Raw genomic sequence first — 11,506 nt, forward strand, 5'->3', positions numbered from 1 at the left:
TGATCTTCTCACCAAACCCATGTCTAAGCATTGATTGCAAACTCTATGGTCAAACATTTGTGTTCATAATTGACCCACCATCTTGAGGGGGCATGATAAGATAGTGTTGTTGTAACAGTTTGTTCACAATTTTGTAAGATATGTATACATCCTTTAGTTAGGTTTAATTTGTTGTACATAGTTGTCTTATCCATACATCAAGTGTATATATATCGACTGATTAATAATACAAATTGTGCTCTCACTTCTGTCAAAACTTTTATAGTAAAGCACCCTGTACGGGTGTATATATTTACATTGTATTGTTAATGGCATGCAGAACAATTATTCATATCACTTTATATTTCTTGAACACTAAAATTTTGCGTAACAAGGATTTTATCCAACGTATGACTCATAATTATTCTTTTAACAAGAACAAAAGAACCAGCTAAAATGTAGAGAAAGAAGCAAACAACAAATATAGGAAATATTATCAACTTAAAAATTTGTACTCTGTTTTTTATGTGTGCATAAAGAATGTCTTGTACAGAAATGATATCAATTTCCTTTCTACTGTAGATCTTTTACAACTATAATAATATGGTTGACATTAAATAATAAAAAACAGCAAAAAGAATAATATAGGCTTAAGGATTAATTTCTGTAAACCAAGTAAATTAACACTCATAATGCAAGCATCCAAGTTAGGGCCAAATTAAAATGAACCTCATCACACTAGAATATTAATAAAATTGTTTTAAAAGAGACTGCATACAGTATAACTCCAGGAGACCACAAATATGCAGTCTGGTTATAGGTAGGAATTCCAGAGCCCTGCGTGTGTACACAGGAGCACCTCAAAAAATTGATAAAAACAGTAGATGTGGTTATAGGTAGGAGTTGCAGAGCCTGGCGGAGCCACTCTCAGGCCTACAAATCGGTATTTGGGCCTCCTAATTAAGGTATTGTTTTATCTTAAAAAGTTATTATCTTATCTAAAAAATATTATTTTATATATATACATCATTATTTTATACAAGCATTTGTTATTCTAAAATTAGTATTTATTAAAATTTTAGTATTTCACTTGTATTTTTTTGTTTTCTAGTTTATTTGTTTAATGGTTTTTTTTTTTTTTTTTTTGGGTTACTTATTAGTGTTCTTTTCTAATTTGAATATATTGTTTTAGAGCTACTTCAATGTAGTCAATAAATACAATCTCTAATATTGTCAACTAAAAGTTTGTAATGTCTACAGAATAGAACTTGTATGATGCCCAAAAACAAAAAAGCACGCATCTAAATATTCTTTTAAAAGTATTGTACAAAATTATTGTAAAGTTCAACCTCTAATTCTTTTGTGTTATTAACATTTAAATTATTAATTATAATGTATGCTAGTAAATATTATTTTTTAAAATCAAAGCTATATATGGTTCAAACTCATAATTTGAAAAGGGCAAGGATTTTAGTAAAGGTTAGATCCGAGGTACGAAACTAACACTTTAAACTAGAAGGTAAACCGTAAGGTAAATGTCAAGATAATCCAACCCCTAATTGATAACCCAAAATCACAAAGCTGTTATTAAGGCAACAATTAACAAGTAATTTGATAGCAACTATAAATTTATGCTGCTACTCTGCAACAACAAATCATAAGATCAAAAAATTACAACTAAGATCATACAATGAAAAATCATGTATATATCATAATGGAATTAAAATGAAAAAATCGAATTAATATCGAGAAGGAAAAAAAGAAAATATTATCTGAATTATTAACTTTTAACAATAGACCCAGTCCCAATGAGAATGTTATGGGGCTTCGTGTCAGCATGGTGTATCATGCGGTTGGAGTGTAAGGTAATGCAATGGTCACTCACCTGTAGAATTCAAATAAAGCTCTGATACTGTATATGAAGTAAACAATAAAGTCCTGAAACACTGATCAATAATTGAATTGGAAACATTCGGAAAGAAGAAAATACCAACTGCTTTGCAACTGCTTGAACTTGTTCTTCAGGAAGGCATTTTGATCATATCCTTAAGAATATCTCAGATAGTTTATTTTGTGTTTCAAGAATTACTATGCAATTCCTGGAAGATCATCCTGATACACAATCGACCAGTACCAAGATTTTCTTGTTGGAATTGCCAGAAATTTCATCAAGGAATTGTACGGACTGGGAGCTAGGAAAATATCCCTTGGAGGTCTACCCCCAATGGGTTGCTTGCCATTGGAGAGGACAACCAATTTCATGGGTGGAAATGAGTGTTTGGATAGTTACAACACTGTTGCTTTGCAGTTCAATGACAAACTGAAGGGCTTGACCATAGGCCTCAACAAGGAGCTTCCTGGGATCAGATTGGTTTTTTCAAATCCATATTATATTTTTATGCAGATCATCAGAAGGCCTTCTATGTATGGTAAGTTAATTACCCTATATCATCATAAACATTCATAAATACATACAAAGATACACTCATGTTATGTGATGCCCTCGGTGACATTCTATTATAAAATCATTATTAAAATACTATATTCTTGTGTAATTATTAGAGTTTGACCATCTCATAACATATATATAAAATAATATTATTCAAAACTGAAAACTTCATGCATCTTCTCTTCTGCTCCAATTTAATTTTGGACCTAGTCAGTTTTGCTTCATAATCTATACTATATATAAATATATATATATATATATATATATGTATGTGTGTGTGTATACATAATATGAATTATGGATATGATGAAAAAAATAAAATGTTTATGATTGACAGGATTCTCTGCAAGCTCAGTGGCATGCTGTGCAACAGGAATGTTCGAGATGGGGTACGCATGTAATAGAAACAATATGTTTACATGCTCGGATGCTAACAAATATGTGTTTTGGGATTCTTTCCATCCTACAGAAAAGACGAACCATATCATCTCAGATTATATGGTCAAAAAAGTTCTCTTTCAGTTTCTTTCATAAATAATTACTCCTATATCTACAAATTTGACTTTAGTCAGCATTATATAATATATATATATATATATATGTATGCTATAAGGATGTCATTGTAGCATGTACTTTATTAGTAAAAAATAGTGTACTATATATTTTTCTTATATATTGAATAGTAAAGCGTTTGTAACCATATATTTTGCAATTTTAGAAGTTTAGAATTTAGAATTTATAGACAAGGTTTTAAATATTAAAATATTCATCAGAATTTTGATTTTTTTTAAAAAGTCGAAAGAAAATTGAGATCGGTAGAATTTCTATGAAAATTTTCATCGAAATATCCATATCAAAATTTTAATAATTTAATTAAAAAATCCATAATATTTACCGAAATTTCAAAAATTTTCATAAAAATTTTAAAAATATCTATGAAGTTTTTTGAAAATTTTTAATCAAAAAAATTTATAAATATTATTGATGTTTAGTACATTTTTTTTACTAAATTAACTTAAGTGATAGTTTTTTATTTTTTTTACTTTTTAATTATCTTTCAAATATTTAATTATATAAATAAAATGGAATGAATTTAATTGAATAACCTTTATAAATTTTTCATTGATAAAGTGTATATATATTTACTATATATTTTATTTATATAACTAGAGTATATATAAAATTGATTTATTGCATTTAAATTGGTATTGATAGCATTTAAACTAATAATATTAAGTAAGTAAAAATAAAAAGATGATGGAATATATTATATTAAATATCAAAGACAATCATATTTAATAAAGGATTCTTATATTTAACATATTAACAATTATATGAAAAATTATTAAGGAGATGCATCTTTTAATAATTACTTTTTATATTTCACATCTCAAAATGAGAATGAAAAAGAGATCAACAATTTTCAACTATCTAAAAGTTTTATTAGTATTGAAATGATATTTATGAAATATAATATAATTGTAATAATTGTTTTATCTTAAATAATAGACAATTTTATCAAATATATATATATATATATATTAGCATATTTTTATTAATAATAATTTATTTATGATTATTACTGCTTAGTATACTATAAATTAAATTGATTAAGAGAAATATAATATCTATTCAATATTTTAGCAATTTTTATAATTAATTATTTTAATAATCAATTTAATAATTGATTGATTAAATAAACTAATCCTAAAATTTCAACAAAAAAATTTATTTTTTTAAATAAATTTTCATCATTTTTGTATTTTTTTTTATCAATATTAAATATTTTTTGATATTTCTATAAAAAATTTCATATTTCAAATATTCGATATTTCTATCGATATTGAAATTTTGAATCTTATTTATAGGAGTAGTATACCTTTTTCTAGTAGAATAATAATCAAATCGTAAAGCCTTTGTGACTACTATATTATCTTTGAAGTTCTTTGGTGGCAAGTATTATATATATATATATATATATATGAAAGTACAAGGTTTGTATAATAATGTTTGTTTTATATGTATGTTCTAAGCTAGCTTGTTTTATATGTGTTGTCTAAGCTAGCTAGGCCATTACCCATAATAATAATAATAATAATCAACGTTCAAAAATCGGTTACGATGGAAATATAGAAAGTTTAAAATACGAAAATTTCCATAGAAATATCGAAAAATATCAAATATTGATAAAAAATTATAAAAAATAATGGAAATTTGTTTTTAAAAATAGAAATTTTTATTAAAACTTTAGAATTAGTTTATTTAATCCGTCAATTATTAAATTGGTTATAAAACTTGCTAAAATATTGAATGGATGTTATATATATATATATATATTTTTTTGTAAATTGATTTATAATAAGCATTAATAATAATAGATAAATTATTCTTAATAAAAATATGTAAAAAAAAAAAACATATATGATAAAATTATTTATTAACATATATAACATATATGTTATATTCTTCTTAGTTCATAAATGTCATCTTAGTACCACATAGAATTTCTGAGTGGTTGAAAATCATCGGTTTTTTCCTCATTTTAATTTTGAGATGTGAAATATGAGAAGTAGTTATTAAAAGATGTATCTCCCTGATAATTTTGCATATAATTATTAATATGCCAACCATATGGATCTTGCATTATCGGTTGAATATGTGCATAACTACTACTTTATGATGGTTGAGTTTGCAATGGTACTCATAAGTTGCTACTTGATGATGTTACATAAATATCCATTGAATAAGGTTTATGAAAATTACTTCCAACCCCTTATTAATCCAAAATTCATAGAAATCGAATCATTTTCTTGTTATGACATCTCCATGTATATGTTTCATCATCTATTTATCTACATTTGTAAAATAAATATTCTCGACAATAAGATTTTTCAGGTTCAAAAATATAATCCACAATATTTATATTTTTGTTTTATCGATATTCAATAAGTAGAACTTATTGATGTATTCAATTTAATTCATTCTATTTTGCTTATATCACTAAATGTTTAAAAGGTTGTTAAAAGGTAAAAAAGTTATCAATAAAGTTAATTTGATAGATTTTTTTACTAAATATCAATAATATTTATGAATTTTTTAAAAAAAATTAAAAAAATTTCATAAATTTCCATGAAAATTATAGATTTTTTAACCAAATTGTTAAGGATTTGATGTGGATATTTTTATGGAAATTTTTATAAAAATTTTGATAAAATTTCAAAAATTTCAATAAATATTATGGAAATACTATTTATTTTCGTTTGAAACCTAAATTTTACTTCGACCATTTAAAAAAATAAAAATTTTAAAAAAATTTCGGATATTTTAAATAATAATAATAATAATAATAAAAGAATCTAGCTACACAAAAAATTAAGTAATCCTTATTGTTTCTAATATAGTACCCATTTTGACAAAGATTATTTAATTATTGATAGAGTGCTTTTGGATTGATTAAGAATTTAAAATTAAAAAAAAATCAAAAATTTTGAAATAAATTATATAAAAAATTAACGTCCAAATTATCTACTCACTTTATGCCTCCAATTTGTTTCTCATCCCGTTTACATTTATCTCTTCTTTTTTTTTTAAATTTCTTTAAGAATTTATTGAAACATTCAAAAGAATTATGATTATATATAATAATTCTTAATATCAACGCGTTTATATATATATATATGCTGAAATTGAAAATCGGATGGTTAATTGCAATGATTTCTGTCCGTTAGCTAGCTATTTATTTTTTTTCTTTTTGTTTGGATGGAATTCGAAGTTGTAGAAATAGTCAATATATTTCCTTGAAGTATACTTCCAGATAAAAAGAAAAGAAGAATATAAACTCTAATTATTAATTTTCAAAACCTTATGGTACGCAAATTTCATAATTCAAAAACATGTCCTACTTTTTTTCTTTTTTTTTAATCCAATTATTTCCATTTTCCTAGTATACCCCTCAAACATATTATAATATATATCTTACTTTATTTGGATGCTAAGTAAAATCCAAAGGCAAACATTTGTTAACTTTCCTCATGCCTCATCCATTTTTTTGGACCTCTCTTCTTCTAATTCTTGCCCTCCCAGAACGATCAACGATTTCATTTTCTGCAACACAAATAAATAAATAATAATAATAATAATTACAATTCCTCAATTTCCTGGAAACGACGCAAAATGACAAAGAGAGTCAGAGAGTCAGAGAGTCAAAAAAATATAAGAGTCAAAACACTGCCTTCAAAAAACCGAGTAATTCCCTTCATCAAAAACCTTCAAAACCCCTGAACCGGATAAAGAGAGAGAGAGAGAGAGAGAGAGAGAGAGAGAGAGAGTTTTTTTTTAATTCATCCATGGCGATGAAGAAGCTTTACAAGAAGAAAGGCCAAGTACACCCATCTCTTCCCTCGATCGCCGACTATCTGGGTTTGCTTCCGGTGGCGATTTCCACACTCACGGCGAGCCTTTCGCCAGAAGACAAAGAAGTTTTGGCCTATCTTATCTCCTGCTCCGGCAACTTTTCCGGCAACAAGAAAGATATCGAAAAAGGTAGACGTGGTGGTGATAGTAGTGGGAAAGATGATCATCTTCCGGTGTTTGATTGCGACTGTTTTAGATGCTATATGAGCTTCTGGGCAAGATGGGATGCTTCAGCGAATCGCTATCTAATCCATGAGATTATAGAGGCTTATGAAGATGATTTGGTTAGGAAGAAGATGAGGAATTCCAAGGGGAAGAAAGGGAGAAGGAAGAAATTGTTCTTGTCAGATCTGGAGGAAGGAGAAGAAGAAGCTAATTTGGATATGGGCTCTGGGAAAGGGTTAGAGAAGGAAGAGAAAGTTGCAGAAATGGTGGGTTTAGAAGCTGGTGATGGTGATGGTGAAGGTGATGGTGATGATGGTGAAGTTGGGATTGAGAAGGGTTCCTCTATGAGGAGGTTTGTGAATTTTCTTGGGGAGAGGTTTTGGGGTGTTTGGAATATGGGTTAGTTTTTCTTTTTCTTTTTTTTAGGGGTTTAGAATTAGACTCCTCTCCTTTGCTTTGTAGTTTGTACATGAAAAAATCTCAAACTTCTCTTTGAGTTAGAATTTTTGGGCAATTTTTAATTTAGGTATGGATTGGGTTTTTTTTTTTTTGTTTTTTCGCTCTAATGGAGTATGTGATATATAAAGTCAGAAATAAATATGTACTGAAGATTGTTTATAATTTTGCAATGCAAATTCATGATTTAGATTTTGAATTTTATCTTTTCTAATATATTTACTTTGAATGTACCTTAAATGGTCTTCATTTTTGCTTTGCACTTTTTGTTCAATTTTTACTGATCATATTCGTCTCATGGTTCTCCTTTTCTTTGTAACCTTGTACATGAAAACCTTTCTCTTAAGGCTTAAGAGTTATTGAGCAGTTGTTAGTTTTGGTAAATTGGTAATTTGATCGAGTTATTGAGCAGTTGTTAGTTTTGGTAAATTGGTAATTTGATCGGGCTATTTTTGCTCTTATGTGAGTTTATATGTAAATGCAGAAATAAATGCTAATTTTCTTAGATAAAATATTAATAATTTTGATAATTTCCAATGCAAATTCATGATTGGGATTTTGGACTTTTTTTTTATTCATATCCACTTAAAGTCCCTTGAATATGCACTAGTTAATTTTACTTTTCTAAGCTCTGCAACAAAATATGGTGCCCAAGTATTATTGCAAATGTTGTACTGATGGGAGATTTTTCTCTATCTTCGGCCTCATGCTTCGTGCTTTGCTTCTCACTTCAAATCATACGACTTTGTTGTGAGTAATAGACTTTGATGCTTATATTATTATTATTATTATTATTATTATTACGTTTTCCATACGACAACAAAAGGAGTAATAATTATCAGATAGTTACCGAGGAAACTTTTCTTTTCTCTTAAAAAAATTGTTTTCTTAGATAGTCCTAACTCTTGATGATGTTAGCCGGCATCATTGACTGAATGTGGATTGAAAGTGTCAAAAGTCAACATTCTTTGGCGTCGAAATCGACAAGATGACAAAGATATCCACCTGGGAATCTTTCTAATTTCCGAGCTTCTTCTTTTTAATGTGCATTTGATTCTTAAGCTACGATTGATAGAGTATAGCAGTAACATATGTGCGAGAAGATCATGAAAAAAAGCCTAAGCAAAATTAGAAATTAAAAAAAAAATTATATATTTTTCCAATAAAAATCAAATATTCATAAAAAATGTTTATAATTGTCTTTTCTTCAAAAAAATTTTATTTTGTAAAATTTTCCTTTATATTACAAGTGTGGTTAAAGGAAAATGATGGTGGTAGTTGTATTTGTTGGATTTGTGCTTCATAAGTAACATAAACCGTTGATTAGGTTTCTCGTTAAATAATGACAATAGGATTTCAAATTAACTTATTAAATAATAGCCCATTTATGTAGTCATTAAATTAGATACAAGAATAAGCTCAACTATTTGGGACCAAGATGTAATTGAAATTTTAAAGATTATATTTTGCTGTTTATAAATATATTGTTTTCTAGCTTTTAAAGTGTTACCAAAAAGGAAAAAAAAAGAAAAAAAAAAGAGATTATTTTGTGAAGAATTTATAATCTTGAAGGTAAAATAAACATCTTAATTCTTGTTTCTTTGGGAAGTGCTGACTCCTTCCACGACAAGCTCCATCTCTAGATAAAGGTGGCAACATGGGTTTGACACAAGAACCCAGCTCAATAACAACTCGTTAATTAACCTACTAGTGTACCTACTAATGTCAACATGATTATGAAATGGGTCATTAAATAGGTTGATTTGTTTAATTCAAAATTAACATAGATTAATTAAATGAATACATAAAAATTAATATTAATAATAATAATAATAAATATATTTTTAATATATTATAATATAAAATTTAATTAATATAAATAATAATCTTTGATTAAAAAAAGTTTAACATGTATATTAAATAGATATGAGTCAGGGTTGAGAAATCTTTGACACAATTAATAGCTATAAGTAATGGATTGACATAAAAGTTTAAAAAATTGGAAAACAAACAAACCTATTAACGCAAGTTGGCACTTCAATCTCCAAAACATAGTTTTTAGAACTGCTTGCGATGGCCTATATATATATATATATATATATATTTTTTGGTGCTAATATTGCGATGGCCTATATTGGTCAGATTAAAAAAAGCCCAAATCATATTATTATTATTAGTATTATTATTATTATTATTATTATAAGTGTTAAAAAAGAAAAGTTGAAGTTACCGATTAGATATATTTGTAACACCCCGTCCCGAATCGCACCGGAATCCGTGCACGTTGACCGAGGTTGACTGTTGACCGTTGACCAAAGGGGTCAAAAGTTGACTTTTTGACTCGGTGGGAATTTCGAGTTGACCAGGATACCGTGGCGAAGTGCACGATGCCACGAGTTCGTAGACTGGTAGCACGTCGAAAACGGAGCTACGGTTTGAAAGTTACGGACGAAACAAGTTGCGGTCCAAACTGTCCAAGGGGTGCCGGAGTTGACTTTTTGTTTATGGGGAATTGAGCTTTGACTTATGCATGGTTGTGAAGTGCTCGTCGATACGAGTTCACAGACTAGCGGCACGCTCAAAACGGACATCCGGTTAAAAAGTTATGGACGTTTGAAGTTTACCGGATACCGTATTATTTTAATATTTTTTTTGGGTCGGTGAACAGTGAAACACCACGTGTCAGTTTCTGATTGGTCCACGTGGCATGAACAGTGTCACGCAGGGGTTTTATTTGTTAAAACACTCGGGGAAGAGAGAGAGAGAGAGAGAAAGAGAGAGAGGAGAGAGAAAGAGAGAGAGAGAGCCACCGCCGGCCACCGGATTTTGCCACTGTTCCGGCCGAGTTACTGTACACGCGCCGGACAGAAAGCTTGCCCACCTCATTTCCGGCAAAACCTCCAAATTTCACGGCGAACGGCCACCGGACGCGCCCGGATCGGACGTCCGAAGTTTGGCGGCGATTTTTCCCCTCCACCGCCGGCCACCGCGAATCGGCACTGTTCCGGCCATTTTCCGGCCACACGCGCCTGACAGCCTTGATCCTCTCCTCAAGTCCGGCCTACCCACCAAAAATCACGGCCATCGGACCACCGACGCGCCGGGATCGGAGCGTTTTCCGGCGAGGGGTCGAAAATCTTCAAACGGTGATTTCTCCGCCGTCCGACCTCCGTTTTGCTCACCGTCGGTCCCGTTGGATTGCTCTCCTCACGATCTACAAATCTGCAAAATTTCACAGCAAACGGCCACCGTCGGAAAATACTGTTCCGGTGACGGTTGCCGGTGACGTGGCGGCCCGCCGGAAATTACTGTTCCGGCGAGTACCCGAAAATTCCGGCCAGCTCCAGTCCGCAGTGTTCGACCTCCTGAACCCAAATCCGACTTCCGTTTCCGCCAATTCGCGACGGTTTGGGAGAATTGCGGAGCCGAAACTCGAAAAGCTTTCCGGCGAGATTCCGACCCCGTCGGGTTCGATCACCGGAAAGTAAGACCGAATCCGTGATCCTCATCACGCGAGCTTCGATTCGGTATATAACTCGTAACCCTTAGATGTCGCTTGGTGTTCGCTCCCCGGGTATCCATTTGGGAATTACCCGAATAAAATATTAATATTTTTGGTTTGTGCACTGTGGTTGTTTAGGTGCACGCGCGAGTAGTGGAGTGGATCCCGAGGAGGATCTTAGTTGATTTGCGCTCTCCAGGTGAGTGACCCACCTTCAAAAATTATTTTGGGCAATTAATTAAATTTAATTGGTATTTAATTTAGTATTTAATTATGCTCATGTGGTGTGGTTTAACTATGATTTTAATGCGGTTTAATTTAAATTATTTGTTATGCATGAGCAAGGTATGTTTCGGTATTAATTTCACGTGGTTTCAAATGTGATTTCTCGGGCATAATTAGGTTAAATATTTTATGAAAATATTTGGTTAAATTTTATAAATTATGCCCGCGGTATTTTTATGGTTGCATTTCGTATTTCGAGAAATTGTGGTTTGTTGGTTATCAATGTTTCGTACCGGGTCGTTGAATAAAAATATGTG

General features: G+C 30.2%; 2 protein-coding genes across 2 annotated transcripts; both read left to right on the forward strand.

The window, feature by feature from the left end:
- Positions 1 to 2,066: 2,066 nt before the first annotated feature.
- On the forward strand, positions 2,067 to 2,977 carry LOC132799066 (GDSL esterase/lipase At2g04570-like). The gene is made up of 2 exons (XM_060816553.1): positions 2,067 to 2,408; positions 2,766 to 2,977. Exons 1-2 carry the CDS (start codon positions 2,204 to 2,206, stop codon positions 2,960 to 2,962), a joined length of 402 nt encoding a protein of 133 aa, XP_060672536.1. The 5' UTR covers positions 2,067 to 2,203; the 3' UTR covers positions 2,963 to 2,977.
- A 3,472-nt stretch (positions 2,978 to 6,449) lies between these two features.
- Positions 6,450 to 7,661, forward strand: LOC125421906 (uncharacterized). The gene has a single exon (XM_048471993.2). The coding sequence runs from the start codon at positions 6,775 to 6,777 to the stop codon at positions 7,408 to 7,410; it is 636 nt and encodes a 211-aa protein (XP_048327950.2). The 5' UTR covers positions 6,450 to 6,774; the 3' UTR covers positions 7,411 to 7,661.
- Positions 7,662 to 11,506: the final 3,845 nt, after the last annotated feature.

This window comes from Ziziphus jujuba, chromosome 4 (genome assembly GCF_031755915.1).
Source record: "Ziziphus jujuba cultivar Dongzao chromosome 4, ASM3175591v1".
Taxonomy (NCBI): Eukaryota; Viridiplantae; Streptophyta; class Magnoliopsida; order Rosales; family Rhamnaceae; genus Ziziphus; species Ziziphus jujuba.